This window comes from Tympanuchus pallidicinctus, unplaced genomic scaffold, assembly GCF_026119805.1.
Source record: "Tympanuchus pallidicinctus isolate F22 unplaced genomic scaffold, pur_lepc_1.0 scaffold18, whole genome shotgun sequence".
NCBI lineage: Eukaryota > Metazoa > Chordata > Aves > Galliformes > Phasianidae > Tympanuchus > Tympanuchus pallidicinctus.
This window is the reverse complement of record NW_026294699.1, coordinates 8,625,352-8,647,152: the sequence shown is the minus strand read 5'-3', so window position 1 is coordinate 8,647,152 and position 21,801 is coordinate 8,625,352. Positions and strand designations below refer to the sequence as shown.

The 21,801-nt window shown below is 41.0% G+C and overlaps 1 protein-coding gene across 9 annotated transcripts in view; it reads right to left on the bottom strand.

Annotated features, from left to right (window-relative positions):
* Positions 1–1,877: 1,877 nt before the first annotated feature.
* ARHGAP17 (Rho GTPase activating protein 17) overlaps positions 1,878–21,801 on the bottom strand; it is a 38,477-nt gene continuing 18,553 nt past the window's right edge. Inside the window, exons 3-22 of one of the 9 annotated variants that reach the window (XM_052680446.1) lie at positions 20,706–20,810; positions 19,792–19,868; positions 18,640–18,751; positions 18,373–18,449; positions 18,052–18,163; positions 17,054–17,122; positions 16,820–16,901; positions 14,681–14,808; positions 14,231–14,342; positions 13,637–13,718; positions 13,201–13,281; positions 12,636–12,749; positions 12,293–12,384; positions 12,004–12,160; positions 10,541–10,783; positions 8,460–8,623; positions 7,449–8,063; positions 6,484–6,507; positions 4,595–4,639; positions 2,720–2,837 (exon numbers count right to left, since the gene is read on the bottom strand). In XM_052680446.1, coding sequence (XP_052536406.1) covers positions 6,485–6,507; positions 7,449–8,063; positions 8,460–8,623; positions 10,541–10,783; positions 12,004–12,160; positions 12,293–12,384; positions 12,636–12,749; positions 13,201–13,281; positions 13,637–13,718; positions 14,231–14,342; positions 14,681–14,808; positions 16,820–16,901; positions 17,054–17,122; positions 18,052–18,163; positions 18,373–18,449; positions 18,640–18,751; positions 19,792–19,868; positions 20,706–20,810 — 2,445 coding nt within the window. In that variant the 3' untranslated portion in view covers positions 2,720–2,837; positions 4,595–4,639; position 6,484. Of the gene's footprint in view, positions 2,838–4,594; positions 4,640–6,483; positions 6,508–7,448; positions 8,064–8,459; positions 8,624–10,540; positions 10,784–12,003; positions 12,161–12,292; positions 12,385–12,635; positions 12,750–13,200; positions 13,282–13,636; positions 13,719–14,230; positions 14,343–14,680; positions 14,809–16,819; positions 16,902–17,053; positions 17,123–18,051; positions 18,164–18,372; positions 18,450–18,639; positions 18,752–19,791; positions 19,869–20,705; positions 20,811–21,801 lie in introns of all 9 variants that reach the window. The other 8 variants (XM_052680449.1, XM_052680447.1, XM_052680448.1 and 5 more) reach the window with 8 other exon arrangements.

Below are 21,801 nucleotides of genomic sequence, written 5' to 3'. Positions count from 1 at the left end.
GTCCTGTTTCCGCCCAAAATATTTATAATAAACTCACACCAGTGATTTCAGCTCTTGTGGATTCTGCTCACATCTTTATTCTCAGCTCCTGCTCTCATTCAGCTCCAGCACTGCACAGCTCTGCCTCACTCACACAGCTTCACCCCTGTGCCTGGGTTCCAGCAGCAGCTCTGCGTTACCAGCTCATACACACTGATTTCAGCCCTTGCCCTGTGTCCCCTCACAGATCCTCATTTGCAACCCACGTCTCGCCCTACTTCCCCCAATGAAGAATTGTAATAAACGGACACCAGTGATTTCAGCTCTTGCCCCGTTGCCACAAGATCTTTATTCTCAGCTCCTTGTCTGCTTCAGCTCCAGCTCTGCTCCATCAGCCCCAGCACACTGTGGGTGTGCTCCAGCATTGCACAGCCCTGCTCACACACCTGCATGCCCTGAGCTGTCAGTTCCTGCAGCAGCTCTGCACTGTCAGCTCATACCCACGGATTTCAAACCTTGATCTCTGATTCCCCCCCTCAAATCTTGATTTCCATCTCACACCCCACAATAAGGACTCTCATTCGATTTCAGCGAGCTGAAGGCTCTGTAACAAACTCACACCAGTGATTTCAGCTTTTGCCCTGTTTCCCACAACATCTTTATTCTCAGCTCCTTGTCAGCTTCAGCTCCAGCACTGCACTCCAGTGAGATGCCCTGGCTTTGTGCAGCTCAGCCTCTCCAACACACCCTCACACCATGCTGTGGGTTCCAGCAGCAGCTCTGCACTGTTACCACATGCTCTGTTTCCCGCCTCAATTTTTATTTTGAACTTTCATTGTTCTTTCATTGCCTCCCTTTTTGTCCCCATGAAGCTTTATTTCCACCTTATGCCCCACGATTTCAGCTCTTGCAATATTTGCCCACAAAACCTTGTAAGAAGCTCACACCAGTGATTTCAGCTCTTGCCCTGTTTCCCATAACATCTTTATTCTCAGCTCCTGCGTTTCAGCTCTAGCACTGCTGCACAGCTGCCCTGTCTTCCCTCAGCAGCCCACCAGCAGTCCTTTCCCGCTGTGACTCCATCTCCACCCAGTGTCCACAGGCACTGCACACCGCACGCGGCCCCCACCTAAATCGCTGCGATGGGCAACAGCCCATCCGTTCATCACTTCTCCGACCCCGAATCGCAGCTTCCCAGCCAGGCTCACCGCACTCCGCTCTGCTCCCGGCTCCGTTCCCTGCTCTGCCGCCGCCGCCTTCTCACCTTCGCCGATACTCCCTCATGCTGCGGCACGCGCTTGTATTTCACACCTCCTGTTCCCGCCTCGCTGGCTCAGAGCCAATCACTGCCTAGATGGTTCCAGCGGGAACCAATCCCCGCCGCAGCCCAGTCAGGGCTTGGCCCGCCCCCCATTCCCGCCTTGCTCCTCTTCGCCCAATCCGACTCGTGGACACTCCCGCCCCGCCCCGCTTGACCCGCGCACTCGGCCAGCAATGGCTTCTGCAGTTCCCCTACGGATGTGATCGAGCCTGAGAGATGGCACAGGACCCGACTTTCCAGTAGCAGCAGCAGAACGGCTGCGTTTGGTGCTCGGAAAACGACCTAGCCACCTAGTACGGAGGCTGCCAGAGCGCTGACGGCCCCTATAGCAAGTTGGGCCGGGCAAAACGCGGAGAAGAGGCCGCTTTGTTGTTACTGGGCCAGGATTGGGCAGGGCGGCACTAAGTAGGCGTTTCCCACCTGAGGAGAGCGAGGACGGGATTGGATAGGGCGGCGTTAGTTGGGCGGTTCCCGCGTGAGGGGAGCGGGGACGGGATTGGACAATACTCCTGCTGGGCCCCAGAAAGGGGGGGGCGGGGGAGGCAGTTTTGGCGCGCGGAACGAAGTGGGGCTCAGGTTGACAAAAGGCGGTCTTTTATTTTATAAACGTTCACCCAACTGATGCATCAAAACAGATGTTCAAAGAATTTTTTTTTTCTTTCAAAATCCAACCGTTTCCTATGAAAGCACGAAACCACTTCCACAGCTTTTTCTCCAAACAGTCATTAATTCCACATAAACAAAAAGCAGGCTGGTTAATACAAATAACTATGAAATACAGATTAGGTACTGATCACAGAGTAGCGCTGAAATGATTACAATACAGTAAGGTTCCTCCTGCAGTCACAGTCCGTCAAGGCACTGAGCACACACAGCTGTGAGCAGTGACAGGGCCAGCAGTCACCGCCGCTGTGCCGGCTTTGGTTCACGTCTCAAAAACCTGCAGCAAAGCAGTGAGGGAATGTCTCTCGCAAGGCCTCTCCTTGTAACGCCTAACAACTAGAATAAGAATCTAACCGCGGCATTAAAAAGATTACTTCCGTAATACATGCACTTTAAATAACTAATAATTCGCTTCTTAAAATCGGTTGGAATTTCGCTAATACCGTTGGTAACAGCAGCAGCTACACTTCCTATGCACGCTTCTGCCGTGATTAATTCCTTCCATCGGGGGTGTGGATAACTCGAGGCACACAGATCATTACACCTCTCCTGCACAGCTCCTCGCCCTGCACTGAGGTGCACACAGGTCTCCGTGCCGCCAGGAGAAGCTTTTCACTGTTGGCTCTGTCAGTTTTCCCGTCAGGAAAGGAAAGCGTGTTTTGGCTCCCTTCACAGAGCAGTGCTTTCTGTGTCATTGTCAATATCTAGAGGGAGGTGGTTGTGCAGTTCTTTGCCCGCTGCCTCTGTAGGAAGCTCTGCAGAAGGGTTTTGAAGTGGTTCTGGAATACTGGAATTGGAGTCTGCACAAAAAACGGAAGAGCAAGTTTAGCACTCAGGACAGTGACATCTCAGTAGTGCATTGCTGGTGCATTTCCTTAGGAAGAAAAGGGAAAGAAAGATCAATGAGGGCTTTTACCAACGAGGGTTTCTCAGACAGAGGGCTGGCACGCACGCTCACATACGACAGAAACACTGGGCTAACCCAAACTAGAAATCTCATCCTGGGGTCATTTCTCCTACATGCCTTCTTTTAGCCATGTACATAAGTGTATTTATTTGCTTTCCACCATTCGTAGGAAATACAACAATGTCACGGTCCTCAAGGCCCCCAGAAAGTAATGCTATACCTGGGCAGTCGCATCAGACCCGGATGGTCACTGAGCATCAATGGGCACCTCCACACCAGAGGGCACCACCCAGAGCTTTTAGAAGTGACAGCAGGAAGAAATTATCCAAGACAACATTCATCTCCGGTGTGCAACTAGATCCTGTTCTTTGCCCCCTACTGATGAAAGGAGAATTTTTTTCAAGCTAAGGTGTCCAAAGAAGGACAAAATGTTCCTGGTGACTGACTGTACTGGCAGGTAGAAAATTAAAAAAAATCCAGAACAGTTTAAAAGATGTGAATGAATATGTTGTCATTGTAAGTCAGCTTCGTAGAATAGTAAGCCATGGCACTACTTACTGCAACAATCCAAACAGAAAATTGTTTAGATCGATAAATCTAGCTAAGTACCTTGCTTTTAAAGTCAGGTAGCAAAGACAGGAATCTTTTGAAGACTTTGAATCCTATCATTAAGTCTTAAATTTAGCCCAGAAGTTACACCGCAAGCATTCAAGTTAAAAACTTCTGAGCTAAACAGCACGGAAGAGGCCCAAGCAGATACAGAAGTGATGCCCAAGGCAGTGCCTCCTGCTCCTTTCCCAGGCTCACGGGCAGGCACTCTCATATGAAGAAGTTTTGTGGTGGCACTGCTAACATGACAGCTGCAACTCCATCACGTTGTTGCCTGACACCAACTGCCTGTAGTGCACAACATGACACTCTCCCCACTCTGAAAACCAGCGCAAAGTTACTGTTCAGCAGACCTCAGAGAGCAATGAAGAAAATAATGTCTGTGCTACTTTCAAACCAAGCCCCTGTTCACTTCGTCTCACCATCCACGTGTTTAACATGAAAATTTAAGTACTTTTACAATCAGTTGAGTTAAAATTAAAATTGTTTAAAGGTCAGATGTTTTAGGCATTTTACTACTGTCATCAGAAGCACCATTACATACAAAAAACTGTAGCCGTGTCCCAAATTCCTACATATTCTCTTGCTCAATTCCCCACATGCTATGCCCAACCATGGAGAAGGTGGCACTGATCTCAAGCAGCAGAGACACTACATTCTCCCCAGTATCTGTCACTACTGCCAAGTTTTCATTCACAATATGATTCAAAAGATGCAATTCTGCTGCTACTGCATATCAAGGGACGAGATCTTCTCAAAAAAGAGGTAACAGTGTGAGATGACACAGGAAGGGAGTATTTGTGATTAACAACACAGCTAAGCTGGACACAAAATGAACTTCTGTATAAGATACACGGATTTCAAACTGATTTTCAGTAAGCTGAAGAAGTAAAATGTGAAACTGGCCAGTCAAAACAGGAATTTTACACATTCTAGTCTTCAATGCTTTTAGTATGTTAATGTAAAAGCAAGCATAAACAGCCATGCTTTTTGCATGCCACACTAATGATAATGCAAGCAAGCAGTGTTATTTGTGACAGGTTAGTAGTGGGCATTAGCACACACATGATTACAAATTAGAGACATTTTTGGCCAATCATATGCCTTTTCCTTACCATTGAACTTTCCAATACAGTTCATACTGAAAGCAGGTCAAACATCTAGATTATTTAATAAAATTTTTGATTAGAATATTCTTTTCTAGGGCTCATAACTTTAATACTGCAAATAGAATTTGAGGCATTACTGTCCAGAATATGGACAAAGAAATTCAATATTATCCTGAAAACAATTCAGAATTCTCATGCTGATATTATAAAGTCTGCTGGCACCTAAATTTTCATTTCTATTATTCCTGGTTTCCCTTGCTCCATTATTTAAAGTTAAAATTGAAAGTAGTTATTTCACACGGTGAATCAGATAAGCTAGTTTATAGTACCAGCCAGTGCTTAAATATAAATACTACATGTGCGTGTGTAAATGTTAGAGCAGATACTCTTATGTAATACGCAGTGGTGTTAATTCAGAACAAATATTCTCTAAAGCAAAATAAAAAGGACTGATCTGGGAAAGCTGGATGATCCTGCACTGAGCGCACTGCGCTAGACAAGCCCGGCTGTCACTTCAAGTGCTCCCACTTCTCGGTTTGTTTTCAAAACACACCAGGTTCTCTAGATTCCTTTACCAGCTCTGCTAAAGAATCCTTCATCATCAGCTTTCCTTGACAGACTTTTCTGTGTGGTAGCTTTCCTACTGTTGTTTACCATACACCATTTACCCAGCCGACCTACTAAGGTTTGCACGTGGGAAGACCGATATCTATTAATTCTTTTCTAACATTTTCAGGTTGATAAACAGATCTTAATGATAGTGTTTTTTGGTTGGTAGTTTTTTTCAACTGTATCCAAACAACAAGACAGCTGTGGTAATTCACACAACCACTATCGCATGGCAGATGCTCCGTGTAACTTAAACTCCCCCACTAATGAAGCAGCCCCCTGCATACCAGCTGGTTATTACTTAGAAGGCAAGCACTTCTCCAGTTACACTGAAGTAAAACAAATTCTGCTTGACTGCTCGCACTAAAGCAACTTCCCCAGAATCAGGAAAATTCTCTTTAATTGGGAGTTTGACTCATCAGCATTGTTCCCATTCTCAACTTCTGTACAAGTGCTGTAAAGATGCAGAGCCTACAGACTTAAGGCCAAATTCAGTTTTGAAGTGAATTGCCTTTGTATTTTAAAGATGTTGATAAAAAGAGCAGGAGTACAATCAGGAGATATCTTATTTTAAAACGCAAAGCTATCTTTTAGTTGGTTAGCTGCTCATTTATTGCTAGTTCCTTGTATACAAAACTATACTCCTGATCTTGAGATAATTCTGGAATGGAACCTCAACTTTTCCAGCCTGTCATGCAGTTGTTACCTTAGAAAGGTAGCATATTTCTGAGCTGCTATGCATCAAGTGAGATTATTAATGTGCTGTTTGGCAGCTGTGATTGAACAGACTATTAGCGAGGCTGGGGCTGACAGAATGCAAATATGCCAGAATGCAGATGCTGCTGCACCTGCAAAGGAGTTTAGTCACACAACTGAGTATTTTGCCAAATAAGGTGCAAGTAAAAACAACTGAAAACCTAGAGTGAAAGCTACACTGAAGTGCAACCAGAAAAGACTGAACTGGAAAAACTATAAGCTGCAACATTTGCCTGCATTGATGAGAAGAAATCTATTTTAAATGGGTCACTGCTTCACACCAGGTGATTGTGGGAAGTGCTATTCACTACAGTTATCTTTACCATTTGTTCTAAAGTATGAATTAATATTCACAGCACTATCGAAATTAAGCACAGGTCCTAATATGTCTTACAAACAGAATGACATGAGAACATACAGAGTTGACAGAGCACGTATTCCAAAGCGCATATACAAAATAAAGCTACAAATAAAATACTGCTGCGCGGGAGCATTTTAGCTTATATTGCATGTTTCTAGTAAGTACAAACCTTATTCGCAGTAACCATCCCCACCTGTGAAGGCACCATGGGGTAAAGCTGTTAGGCAACAGAATTTACACTTTGCATTCCAAAACATTAGTTTCATTGTTCAGAAGCTGCAGTGTCATTAGAAAGTTTTAACTATTATTGAACATGAGTAGGTTTAAAAGCATTAGTCTTACATTTGCTGTCTTTTCATTCAGAACTTCCTAAACCAAGCAAAGACTCACCAGGAGCACATTTCAAGATCTGCTAGCTTTTACTTTCTTCAGCAATTGACTTTTTTCCAACATTTAAATTAATATTATCTCTATCAAGCTAATAACTATGAGCTTCGTTAAGTTCTTGTGAGAAGACAGAAAATTCATCTTTAATTCATCAATGTCTTAGAGAAAAAGTCTGCACATAAAGAATGAAGATCAATCCACAATTTAGTTAAGTCTATTTGATTCTTCAGCTTCCAGACTTAAAACCCCACCAGAAAGCTTCATCTCACAAAGTAAAACATTCGGTGTTAGCATCTGTTCTACTAGAACACATCAATGATCGCTTCATTGATTCGCTATCTCCTGTAAATCCCAAATATACTATTCCTGATAGTATCTTCTGCTTTCTCCAAATTATTTGCCTTTTCTGCACACAGAAGCATAAGCCTAGGAGATTGCCATGATGCTGAGGCTGGAGAAAGCCCTGTGGAGTTTGTTGCTACTCCAGTGTCTTGCATCCAGCACTTTAAAAAAAAACAAAAGCAAGCTAATGCACACTTCCCCCCACATCATTCAGCCTGACGAAAGGAGACCTTCACTATGGAAGACCCCCAAGTGAAGAACAGTTGTGTGTGCATTCTAACTGTAAATAAGCAATTCAGTATTTTAACTGTTGCTTGTGCTTTCTTAAAAGATTACGCATAGCTACAGACATTTTCTTCATTTCCACTCCCTAAGGAGGCACTGAAAATGAAAGAATCCACTCACCTGTTACTATTTTGGAAGCTGTTTGCGTGGGATTTGCAATAATACCGTCTCCAGCCAGCTGAGAAGGAGGATGAGGAGGAGGGGGAACACTGGGTCTGTTTCTGGGCTTGGGCACAGGCCGCGGCCTTGGCAGCGTGCCACTGTGAGGTGGAGAGTGAGACTGTGAAGTGTCTGGAGCAGATGACTGCGGCTGTGACAGCGGGGAACTAGTACTGTGCTTGCCTAGGGGGGGTGTATCAGGTGGTGTTGGAGTCTGCGGAGGAGTGTAACAGGGCTGCTCTGGTCCATGTTCACTGCTGGGTGCAGCAGGAGATGCTTGATTGTTTGCTTTGGGCTGCAGTGGAGGAGTAGCCTGCGTTGGGGGCTGTGGTGGTGGGTGGCTGGGAGCTTGGATTGGGGACAGGCTGCTGGAGTATCGCCGAGGTGCAGAAACCTGGGAACTGGAGGTCAGGGCTGCTCCCTGGTTTGCATGTTGGGCAGGAGGAGAAGAGCTTCTGGCAAGTGGCTTTGGAGAGATTGAAGGTGGCTGAGCAGCTGGAGCAGAGCTTTGGCTTCCTGGCTGCCCTGGCGGGGGGTTAGCTGGCTTGGGAGGTGCTGGCGCAGGCTTTTTAACAGCTGTGAATGGAAGAGGGGAGATTTTATGGCAGTGTGTTGTGAAACCAAACTCCTAAAAGAAGGAATTCATAGCTCTATGAAATACTTAAGTATATTACTGAAATAAAATGGTGCATTACAAAATAAAAGTGGTATCAGTAGGAAACTACAGAAATGCAAATATTGGCTTACTAATCAGTAGTCAAGTGACTTCATTAAACAGTGTTGATAACATTACTAGCAGCACTCATGAAGGAATCCAAAGATATATACAGGTCCTAGTGAAAGGCAAAAGAACTGAAGTCTGGAGTAAAGGAAGGCATGATGGTAAAGTAATTTTAGTAAGCATTTTTGTAGTGCTTAAAGAACAGTTGGAACTTAGTGCTTCAAAAGCCAAACAAAAAAAAAAAATCATACCTCTCCTCACTGAATGGGGACTGGGACCTGCTGCATTCTGTGGCTGATTAACAGAAAGCTGATTACTGCTACTTGCTGACTGGTTTGGGGCAGCATTCACATGCCCACCGTTTCTCACGGGTGGAGGAGTAGCTGAAGATGCGTTGTCCTTAGGTTTTGAGGTACTGAAAATCAAAAGTCTCAAGTTAGAAGATAATTACAAAATGCCTTGCGCAGATCAACTGCACCTTTAAGGTTTACGCTATAAACCACGCTCCAGTTCTGGCCCTTACATATCTTAAAAACCTTCTGCACTGGCTGTTATTACTGACAAACTGAGCACTAAAACTCTTCAAAAAATTCACAGGTAGGTTTCAGGCAGACCTGTACAAAAGATCCATTACCAAGTTAAATCAGGAATCCAAGTAGTTCTGTAACATCACAAAGCCTGTTTGAATTAAATACTGGTACTCAGAGTACAGCTGCCACACCAGAGCGCCCTTTAGGTTCTTTAAGAAGTGCCCCACCAATAAAGTTCACATAAAATGACTTTTCTCATTTCCTCATTCAAATATAGTCACTACTCCTGTAACTGTTAACTTTCCCAAATACTCTGTCACAGCACCACATCCAATTCACTGGTAAGGAGTAAGCAGTGGCACTCTGAAGCTTTGCCAAAAAAAAAAAGAAAACCAACTTGCTGCATAACTCACACAGACTAGGCAGATGCAGCCCCCACTGCTCAAGTCTGCAGAGCCTTTGGAAGCCCTCAGAGACTGCAAAGGCTGTGGGTGTGCAGAGAACGGTGGTTCCCCTCCTTCTGGCTGAAACTCCCCACTCTATCTGGAATTAAACTTTCACCCTGCTTCCCGTGATCAAGGGAGTCCAGTCTGAGATGAGCATCCAAGAGAACAATTCCAGTAAAACCCCCAAAATTCAGATCGGGACATCTCAGTTCTTTCTTCTTGATATTGGAGAGAAACAACAATCGAGTATGAACCAGCCAAGGTGGTTCTGCACAGTGCCTCCCCATTTTACTTCCTATACACTTACAGTTCTTCATTCATCTCTCTTTACAACATCTCCATCTCAAAATGGCAAAAACCTTTCAATTACTTACTAGCAAAACATAACCCTAATTTTTCTAGATGCTGTTATTAAATTTCATGTAGTTTTTAGATGCTACACTTAAGGTTTCATTTGAGCTTTCTCTGCCACAAGAGACATCACTGGAGAAATACTGGTCTAGAGGGGATATTTAAACGAGATATTTTTGCAGAAGCATCACCTGGATCCAAAAGCTACATGCCAAAGAATCAGCGCTGCATAAAACTCCGTGATGGCTTTTTAATGTAAGGCGTTACGCAAGAGACTGATGGCTGGGGAGCACCATGAGCATTTTTATGCATTCACTACATCTCTCAGATCTCAAGAACAGTAAAAGCAAACTGCTGCTTTAACTGTCCGTGAAAGTAGGAGTCAAAGCTACTGCAATTTTTCTTGGAGTCCGTGTATTCTGATACTGAAGATATGATCACACAGTTTCCATTTGTAATTAAGTGGCAGAAAAGTCTGTATACACACTTCTAAAGAAATATGACAAATTGACTTCCAGTTTTCTAGCGAGTCTGGTCACCACTAACACTTGCCACAGAAGAAGGCGACAAATCCAGATAACATGAACAAGAAACAACAAACAAGACCAATGGGTTTCTAGCATTGCCACTGGCAGGTTTTGATCTTTCGGCAGCAAACTGACAGTCATGCTGCATGGACACCTCTGGAGTGTAATTTGGAAAGGTCAGCATGGGCAGTAAAAGATTTTTTTTTTTTTTTTTTTTAGCATTTTTCACAATTTTTTCCTTAAGAAATTCCTTATGTTAGGAAGATCGATTCTGGAACGTACGTTCAAATTAAAAGATCATAAATACATGTAGAAAGAGAGCTCTTTTACAGTGCTTCTGCCCACACCCAAAAAGACTCTGCATACAACATGTCCTCTAATCAGAGGATGTGCCTTGTGAAGCTGATACAGCCGACATCATCAGTTTGCTGCTGAAGCAGCCAGCTAAGCCACTGCCAGCAGAAGCCATACCTCTTACCTGACATCCTCATTTCCTTGGCTTTGTAACTGTTCTGCTGTGCCAGCAGATAGGGCAAAACCAGCACCCACTGGGCTTGTTTCAGCCACAGCAGCTTGTGAGTGCTGCTCTGCTCCAGAATGAGCCAACATGCCAGCCTCTGTGGGTGGAAGTGGTGGCTGGAAAGCTGGGGATGTGTGCTTTCTATTTATAGTGCCACATCTCCGAGGGTTTGCTTGGAAGTCCATAACCTTGACACCAAAGCTACAGAAAGAAGAGAGAGTAAACACACCACGCCAGCCAACACCAGTTAACTAAAGCAACAAGACAACTGGCTGTTACAACCCACAAAGACAAGTGCAACCCCTGTTGCTTAGCATGCAAAGCAGCAACAAGGAAAGCTCCCACTGTCTGCATATAACACCATTAATGTTAAGACATGCAACACTATTTGACTTATCTGCACAGAGGGTAAACATAAGAGGAACAAATCACTCAATAACATTTGAAGACGGACTGATGACAATGAGGTCAAAACATTCAGTATTTTTACATGTAAATACATACATTTCCTTTCACACCAGAGTATCTACTGTCTAAATATGGTATGTAATAGAAACAAAATTCATGTGTCAAAACTTTTAATTTGTTGTACAGATTTCAAGTTAGACTAAAAATGACACTGGATATATGCTTCCACGATTTGGCCAAAGAAACAGATGCCCTTATTTAACTATGGATAAAGAAACTAACAGGTTTGAGAATGTGTTTAATATATTCAAGAACTGAATTTTATGCTTGTTGTGTTAAAGACAGTGAATCCTGAACTGACTTTCTTCTGCTCCTTCTGTCAGCACTGATAAAATTACATGTGGCTACCCACAATTAACATTTAGGTAACAATTTAACACTTGCATAAGTAGCTATAAACAAAACAGCACATCAGTATTCATGGTATGAGTGATAAATAAGTGTTACACTACATGTTATATGGGAAAACAGCATGTTTTATTTATTTTTTTTTTTTAGCAGTTTACTATTTGCCATGGCATACTGTACCATCTTCAAATCAGAAGTCTTATCATGAAGGCACCAGGTAACACCACCTCGGCTTATGGGCTTTGAAAAGAAGCCATGGAATACCAGAAGTTAGACACTGACAGATGTTACTACACACACTTCTGTTTCACTGGATTTCAGACCCCCCACATCTGTAATAGGAAGATGGTGATTGGAAGCAGTGGTATCTGTTTTTTTTTTTTTTTTTTTTTTTTTAATTTTAAGTCATGCACAGAGTATATCTAGTACATTACCTTTGAACCTTCCTCAGGCTGCAATAACATGGGGAAAATAAATCACTCTTGTTACCTACAATATTTTCACAAAATTCTCCTCCTGAGACCACTAAACATGTTAAACTACAGCCTAAGGAGTCAAGTTCTCAGGAGCGAAGACTTAAAACCTCATCTGAGAACGAAACGTACCTTTCCTTCTTCAATAAATCCCCCTCCATTACAGCCATACTAACAGGCCTCTTCCGTTCCAGTGTCCCAGAATCATATTCATTCCCAGTGTGTGACAAATGATTTGAATTAACAGCAGGAACTGCAACAAATGCCCCAGACACATTGAAGTCTTGATCTGGATAAAAGACAGACACCATTCATCAGATGACATATATATACAAAATGGCACTTCAAAAAAAGTTACTGGAGGTTTACCTGCAAAGGGTTATCACAAACCAGAATTCTTTTAACTACAGCAAGAATTTACCTCCAGGGAAGAACCAGTCTGCATGCTGAATAATTGGCTCAATAATTGCTACCACGTGGACTGAAGTTGCTGCTGCCATTTCAGCAAGGGATCTGTGGAAGAGATGCGTAGAATAGCATATACAGTTCTATCAAAGTAAGAAAATAAGATATCTGGCCTTAAACAACACGTTATGCTAAGCACAATGAACTAGCACACCTCTAGGTATCACATAGAGCAACTTTGAATTATTTTTTTTTAGGCAAGTACTCTGTTGCTGTCAATAGTCTACATTTAAAACAACCTGATGGGAAATTCTACAGCTTCATGGAAGTTGTCTTTTACTTTTTCTAAATCCACTTACCCTTCGGTTTTTGCCCACAACAAGTTGGGGCCCAGGACTATTGCGACATTGCTGGGTGTCATTTTGTTGACATCACTGTTCTGTGCAAGCTTTGCTAAAAATTTGATTAAATACCTAAAAAAAAAATAAGATGACCAAATAAACACCAGTGAGTTTTCTCCATGTGATGGAAGCTAGTATGACACTGAGAACATAATTAGCTTTTATAGCAAGTAATAATTCTGTTCATTTGAGAAGACATTACCAACTGACAGTTCTTATTGACAACAAGGCCAAAATTCAAGAACTCCATTACTGCCAAAACCATGATCCCTTAAATGGAAGAGTTCTGTGCATCACTATTTTGCAGTCAGCAGTGAAGTAACTTGACTGAAAAATTCTACCAGTAGCAAACTATTGTACATCAACTACTTGATGAAGCAGGATGTCATTTTATAAATCTAATAAAATTTGGCCAAGTTAAAAAAAAAAAAGAGGATTATAGTTTCAGCTAATTAATATCAAAACTAGCTGCACAGTGGCTTTGATGGTTGAGCACTACAAGTCAGTATATGTGCACACATACCTGAAATTAGCATGAAAATGCTTAGGTAATTTGTTACAAATCCTCCATAACTCTTGTAGCTTCTTATCCTGGTCCTGAATACTGAAAGGGGAAAAAAGAAAATGTATTACATCTTTCTCACAGATTACAAGAAAGTTATTTCTGAAGAGAACAAAAAAAAAGACTATAATTTTCCATTTATGCCTAATCAAAACACATCGTTGTACTCAGTAATTCAACAACCTGCTTTTCAAATGTTCGAATTATCTCAACCTTCAACAAAGCTAAAACTGCTTAAGCATCAGCACAATCCACAGAAGTCTAACTAATTTGCTAGAGAAAAAAAATGTGTTCAGAAACAAACAACGTTGAGTTTGGACTTTTGAGTTTACCTGAGGATCCAAATTTGATAAAAAATGTAAAATATTTTTCTCATAAGCCTTTGTAGCATGCTTACTTTGCAGCTTGTGTCCACTCTTCATAAAGACTGTAGGTCATTAAAGGCTCTGGCAATTCTCGCAAGTAGGACTTCAAGGCACCTGCAGAACAGACAAGTTTCATAGTCAATGCTTCCAGTCTATTTAAAATTGAAATTCTATCTATGCAACAGTACTCAAGCCCAATGAAACATCAGGACAGTCCGGCACTTCCATAATCTGTTCAACAGTGAACACAAGAGGCTTGTTAGTCATTACCATAATTAGACAGAAATGTATATTATCGAATTATGAAGCATCCTTCAGAACAACCTTATTAAAGCTACGTATGGCTCTGGTCTCATGAGAATTACTAGCATGATCAAGGGAGAAATATGATATTGGAATCACCACAATCACCTGAATTTTAATCGCTACGCTGGCATGCAAACGTATCAAGTATGGTCAGCATGTATGCCCTATACATAACCATGTTAAATTATGCAATTGAACTTTCATTATACTTCCATTCACTGCTTATCTGCACAGAGGTCAACACCGTAGCAGAATAATGAACAGAATAAATTTGTGTTCTACCCATTTGTCTCTGTTTTGACTCAGAACATTCACAGTACCTGCAACAGCATGGGGATCAGAATAAAATTCATCAAGTTGTGAAGTTGAACAGTCTAAGGCAGCTTTGAGCTTTTTTAACTTGGAGGCTCCAGCAGCAATTCTGAATAAGCCCTGCATGATAAAAAGTGAAAGATTTATGACTCTCTCAAAACAGTTCATAGTTCAGCGTCATCTTCACTTTATATTGCTTTACCAAGCTGACTCTTGATGTGCCACTGCCATCTGATAACACTTTGGTCCATCATCACTCTTGGTCCATTACCCATTTTTCATTCTAGTCATGTCAAATATACTACAAATACTGCTGAAGCCTTTATGTTACGAGACTTATTATCTACATTAATGAGAAAAGTTACTTAAGCAAACTTAAAAAGCACAGATATCAGTTCATGAGTTTCACTACATTCTTCTTCTTTCCTTCATAGAGCATGATATAGTGACACACTTACCTCCTCCTTCATCCCTGTCTCCAGAAGCATCATTACACAGGCTTCAATAGGGATTGCAATTTCACGACCACTGCGCTTGAGATGCTCTTCCAATGGTGTTCCAAAGGCTGGTTTTTCAGTCCATTTGTCTAATTGAAGAGTATTAAAACACTGAGCAAAATATCTAACAATCACTTGGATTACATCCCAGGCAAGAAAAGAAGAAAGCCTCTAGCTAAGAAATCTGCAGAACACGGTAGGAGTTGTACAGCCCTTGACAGGTAACATCTCTCATACGATGAGTAAAGAGAACACGAGCCTGCCAGTATTCCCCATAAAAAATACTTCTGCATCTTTCCAGATGGCAAACCAAACGCACATCTTCCATGTAACTGAGAGCACACATTACTAGGCTGTCACATCTGAACATTACATTGATTCTGATTTGCTAAGACTCCAAAAGTCTTAGGTTTACAAGAATCTTTGAGAAAAACTTTGCCCAGATTTCAGGACTTGGGCTGATTTGAGTTTTATCTAAGATAGATATAAACAGAGCTGTTAATGTAACATTAAGTTTGTTGCTGATTTAAGAATCAGCAACTTCAAATAGGTGTGAATAATCTTACAATCAGAACATTTGCAGCATATCACTAACACCTGCACAGATTTTCAACTTCACATCTCCCAATTGTCCCTCAGCTTTTAAAGTCAAAATTGCTACACATTTCTCCAAACAGAATGTGAATTTGTTTCCATTTTTCACCATTATTTCTGCTGTTTTAATTGAAAAATGCAGATGTAAAACAATGCAAAACGTTATTAATTGTTAGTAAAGATGCATTCTTTCTCTCATATGGAAAAAAAGTTAAGATGTTGAAGGAGTCTTCCAAAGACACGATGCACTTCTGCAAAGAATTTTTTTTTTTTTTTTAAGAAAAAATCCCAGCAACATATTAACTATATCCCCTTCACATGGCTTTATTTCCCTTCATTCAGTAATATACCATGAGCAGCCCATGCTATTTTCATCAGTTTTACAAGGTACAGCAAACAAGGAAATCTTAGTAGTTGCTCAAAGTCACAGTAATTTAACTGCAGCTAGAAACAACCGCAGTCACATCCTACACAGAGACACTGGACCACTCAGATGGCATCCCCCTGGGGGCACCTTCTAAGGAAGGCTAATCTGTATTGAAGCACTCACCATATGAAAAGCTTTGCACAAAGCAGCTAAGCAACAAAGAAAAATTAAACCAGTTGGATCTGTATCTTGTAAACGGAGCCTTCCACACAGCCATAATGCAGCCCTCATGCTGCGTAAGTATCGTTTGTTACTTTGCATTTCATCAGATCCACAGAGAACAGATTATTCTCTATCATTTTTCAGCAAGATGCTCACATTTCTTGGCATCTTTAGTTTACTGGTTCATCTTTCTACAATATCCATATGATCTGCTACTGAAGATAGTCGAGTCTCGTTCAGCTCCAAATGTCACTCAGACTTCATTCAACCTACTTCTACTGATCAGTAGATTAAGAATCAGTACAGACAATTTAGGATAGTTATTTCAACAGCACACAGTGCATCTCCAGATCAAACCATTACTGACTCTCCTTATTTTATGCTGACAACGAAAATCTTAATAGCATGGGGAAGAGATGAAACTGTCTTACTAGCCCCTTAACTGCTGATATTCAACACAGCAAACTCAACACTGCAGTGTGCACACTGGGAAAAAAGGTTGCATAGGAGGAAAAAAAGAAAAGTTCTTTAGAATCTTGGGAATTTTTCTGCTGATTGTCTACTAGTTATTCAAGAAACAAAAGACCCTGAAGTTCCTAAATCACAAATTTTCATCATCTGGAAGAGTCAGGTATAAATTAGCAAAAGGTCACATGAGAAATAGAAAAATCCTTCCTTTGTCCTTTTGGGTATGAGACAGATCCTTAGTATTCTATTAGCGTGTTAAAATATGGCTGGAGAACTCCAGAGAACAGAGCAAAGATGGAATTATGCTTGGGAATGCAGAATTGTTAAGTAGATCAAAATGACCTGATTTATTAAGACTGCATGCAAAAGAATCAAGATAAAGGAGAAGAATATTGTGCATAGGTGGCACAGGCAAGGAGAAGCATCAGCCAGAGCACAGTTTACTTTACCTTGATGGGCTTGAATTTCGGGTAGGACCTTTTCTATGACTGTTAATGCTTTTCTATGGTAATCTGCTTGTGCTTCTAATAACTGAGAACAGAAGCCACATTTTAAAAAACAAAAAGAGCATTAGCTTCTGATGAGCACATAAGACTAGGTTTAGCACACAAAATGTAATCTTTGAGAATTGAGTGTCTATGCATAAGTGCTGCAGTCAAGTTCATACTGAAAAAAATACTCACCATAACAAAAAACTTAGCATATTCTCCTTCTTTGGACACAAAGTTATACATATCTGCTGCTAGTTGATCCTTTGAAAAAAGAAAAAGATGCAAAATAGCAATTTAAATTTACAAAGGTACTTCAACTTATACACAGAGACAGTATGTACATCTGTTTTGCCTACACTATGAACCGTTGATTCAGGCTGCACAGACAGTCAGTAATTGCCCCACTCTGCTATACACACTAAGCAGTAAGCTTGAAATGAATTCATGGCATGAACTATTGGTAACTGCTAACTTCTCCCCAGGGTTAAAATCAGACATTTTTAGACAGAATCTTATAATTGTGTGGGTGAACACAAGATACAATCTATATTCTACTGTTTTTAGGGAAAGTACACGCCAGAGCACACTTCATTTCTGAATAGTTAGTAACATGCTTTATGACCACACAGTTCATTTTTTTTAAAGCAAAGTGCATTCAAAATGCCTGCTTAATACATCAAAGAAGGGGGCCACTGAGGTAAGCAATTGGATTGTATGGCAAGATTATTTAAAGCCTATCCTGGAATGAAAAGATAAGCACTATTAAAAGGTTTTGGAGCTCAACTGCATCATAATCTAGCACTCAACTACTGAGAAGTGAAAATGAATGTGAACTGCTCAGAGCTGTGCTACCTCCTGGCTACTCAGTGGCTAGAGGTACACAGATACCCTGAACTTTTAAGTCAAGGCTTAGGCAGTTTCTTCTTATAACTGTTTCAGACTAAACCAGCAAATAATATAAAATACTTATCCTAAAAAGTAAAGTTCCTCTTAAATGAAAAAACTTCAGTGTTTAACTAGTCCTAATTACATCTTTAAAACACTTGGTTTATTAACAGACTCGTTACTTGTGACTGCAAGAAGCAAGATAGCTAGTGCCACAAGCAAGGCTTATGAAAGCAGCCACACTCTGATTGCTATTGTTGCTAATGAGAGAAATGTGTAAACAATAGAGATGCCTCTTGTTTTACCTTGCATTGCTCTACTTTATTTCCAGCTTCATCCATTTCTTCCTTAAGGGAATCTATTTTTGAAGGATGCATTTGAAAATTTGTTCCTGAAGTTTTGTGGGCTTGGTTATACCTGCAGAAGAAAGGCTTCAGTCATTTGATGAAGTCTAGTATCAATCAACAACCTGCGCTGAGGGCTCACTTCTAAGACTGTTTTCTTTTGACCAGAAAAAGCCAATCATTTCAGGGGTTTTCAGGTAAGCAAATCTTGAAGTCAGATCAGGTATCAACAATAAGCCCACGTGAACAGTGTAGGACTAAGTATTTGAAACTACTTCTTACCTTCCCCTAGCAGAATCCCAGTCCAAAACCAGTTTCGCAAGCTGTTTCCTCTGCTTCTGAATGTTGGGAATTTCTACCTAGAACCAGAATTCAAGGCATACATTTATTTCTGCAGAGTGCAACATGCTACATTTTGTAGATTTCATGTCCACTTTCCACCACTAACTCACTACTATCTATCTTACTAGCAATGAGATAAACCCTTTTTTGCTCAGTTGATAAATAAAAATCCGGATTTATTTCTTCAACCAGGCTCATATGACTTACCTCTGTTAGCGTGCTCAGGGGTTCTAGAATGTCCTTTTCAATCTGTACTTCGTGATGGGAGAGCTCCAATGCCAATTTATTCTCTGCATCACCACACGTATCAAGCATTTTCCTTTAAGAATTGTAGGAAATGGTTGCAATGTGAGTTACTATTGACTGAAGAAGAATGATTTAAAATAACAATTGTGGGGCTTTGTTCTTTGCTACCCTTTCGGAAAGTCTGCATTGTACAAAGCAAGCCTTTAATGCATAAAAACAAGCTGTTCTATGCTGTCACTGGCAAACTCGGAGTGCTATTAAACTGTAATTCCTTAACCATTGTAATAGTCTTGGAGGCTTTAAGTCTCTAGATGATTACACTGGTCGCAAGGACAGAAAAGTCAGTATTTATTTTGAAGCTTATCTTTCCATCTTACCAGGCACTGAAAAAAATTGCTCAATACAGTATTTAATTTTCTCCTAAGCCACTTTGATACAAAAGAAGTCTTAATGCCATAATTGTTGGTAATCAAAAGGAAACAGCTACAGTTCCAAAAATCATACTTTGACCTTTGCTTCAACCTTGTTTTAAGGGAAACATGTTCTTTATAATTTTTACCCAAGTTTAAATCTCATCCAACAGCTCACAAAAATGCATGCAAATGTTTCTGGGCTGTTCACCCTGTCTCCATTAGAATCTCCATCAGCAACAAGAAAACAGTTGCTTCAGGAATTCAGCATATTGATGGTTGTTTCAACTGCTTTCCTGAAAACAGCAAAGAAATACTTTGCCAGGCTAAAGAAACTGGCGCTGCTTTAAACTAGAAGCCATTGATGCAAATCTGCAGAATGTAGTATTTACACCAGATTTTGAACTTTGAACTGGAGTAATCATTTTAACAGTCCACAAGGAGATAAGTTAATTTTCAAAAGCTTTTACAACAGCAGAATGTCAGAATCCTCTGGAACGCAATTCAGAGCAAACTTACAACTTGTTTCCAGAAAAGTTCCAGAAGAATTGCTTGCTCACTTCTTATTCCCATGAGATAGAGAATTTAGAAATATTAGTCTCATTAGCTTGAGAACAACCTTTGTGTATATAAAGTCTCTAATTAGAACTCTGCAAGCAACAAAATCTCAGACAACTTCTTATAAAGAAAGTCAGATACTCACCCCAACAGCGTTTCATCACTTAGCTGGGCAGATCCCTCTTGCATATTTTGAGCAAGAGCTGTTAGAGGAAGCTTTTTCTATGGAACAGAATGAACAGTGCTTAGTTTACTTAATGCTATTGACCCTTCCCAGTTTTTCCAGTATAAACCCCCTAAACTTTTCTTCCATTTTGTTTCTCTTATACATATATGCAACTCATTGCTTGACTTTAAGCAAATGCAAAGTCACAAGAAGTTTCAAGCCGAAAGATTCATGTTCTCGGACACTGTGAAAAGCAGTCTGAGTTGGAAAGTCTAGTCCAAATTGCACCACGACTGTAACAATGCTAAATAGCTTTAACTTGAGATTTTTTTAAGCTTGAGCATTAAGCAACTAGATCATTCATTTCATGGCAGAGAAATGTTTTCTGTGCCCATTTTCAGAATAATTCTTCTTCAGTAAAAGGAGAAAATTTGAATGTTAATCATTTCTGGTTTTAATGCATTAAGAAAACCTTCCTGTGGCTTTGCTAAAGAAAGCTAAGGGGCAGAAATCAAGTATACCAACCAAAGGTTTACGGTTCATTTGAGAAATCTGTGCTCAAAGGCAATTGTAAACACGAGGAGCTTGATCAACAAGGCAAAGCATTGCCTTTTGTTAGCTCTTATGAATGCTTTCAGTACTCAGCACAATGCAGAAATGGGCACCCTGACAATACTAAGGTATTCTAAGTTCATGTTATTATACCTGGATGATGAACTATAGTTAGTATTTTACCAAATAATGTCAAAATGTGGAATTTATATATATATTTTTTCTTTTTCCACAGTCACACTTCTCTTGGATAACATCAGGCACAGTGACTGATCAGAACAGAGAAGGCCAACCTGTATTCAGACTAGTCTCAGAACAACCCAAGGAGCAGCTGTACTTACATGTCTCTTATCAGGGTCTGTACCATACTGGCCCTGAGAACACGCAATTAACCGTTTCTGTGCGATGTGGAAAACAGATCTCACAGTGTCAAGGCGTCTCTCAATCTAGGAGGCGGAAGGGGGACAGAGGAGGAAAAGAAAATAAGAAACAGAAGTCATTTTCGTGGCCTCAGCAGAAAAACCTTCCTCCTATATCACATTTAGTTCTGGCTTGCTTATTTCTCAAGTTTTGTAGCTTACAAAGAAATTCAAATGCTTTACAGAATGCCTGACAGCAAAAACATGGCACGTTCCAATGAACGCCAATTCTGTAAATTCACATCAACAACAATAGGCATCCAGGTAATATTGACACATTTTCCCTTTTCACTAGGTTTATTATGCACTTGTGGACAGTAGCTGCTGGGATGGGATATGCAAACATCTATGCAGCTGCACTGGGAAGCATGCAGTCAGTCCCAACAAAAGCAAGCAGCGCAAACTGCAGCTGCTAACAGGGGTAGCAGCTCCAGCAGAGAGGAACCTGTTCTATTTTGTTCAAGTCAAGATTAAAAGCTACCAACACATTCCAAACCAGCCTCTATTTGTGTACGTCTTTTTTTCTGAGGTCACACAGTTGAGACTTTTTAAAACACCAAGCACAGGTTTTCATCCCCACATGAAGCGCAGTAACCCCAGCGAAGGGCCACCCCCAGCACACTGCCAGCTCACAGCTGCCACACGTGCTGCTCACGCTCCCCAAAAAGGCTCTGGAGAGCTGACATTCCACCAGCCTCCTTCCAGGCAGCCAGAATACCAAACCCAAAGGGCAGAAAGACTGATAGGAAGAACTTGACCCCAAAACTTTCATGACTATATACTCTCTGCTGATCTGCTTTTGAGCTCAAAAAAGACATGAAAACCACAAGAGACATTAATATCCATTAAGCTACCTGTGAACTGCAAATGTGACCTCAAGGCCAAGTTGTTTGCAACCACAGAGCATCTTCAGTGTACAAAGTATTGAGTGACTGCTTCACTATAGGCTACAAGGGCACTCCAGAAAGAGGGCCCATTGCAGAAGCCTTTGCAGTACTGAATCACACTGCTTCTCTTC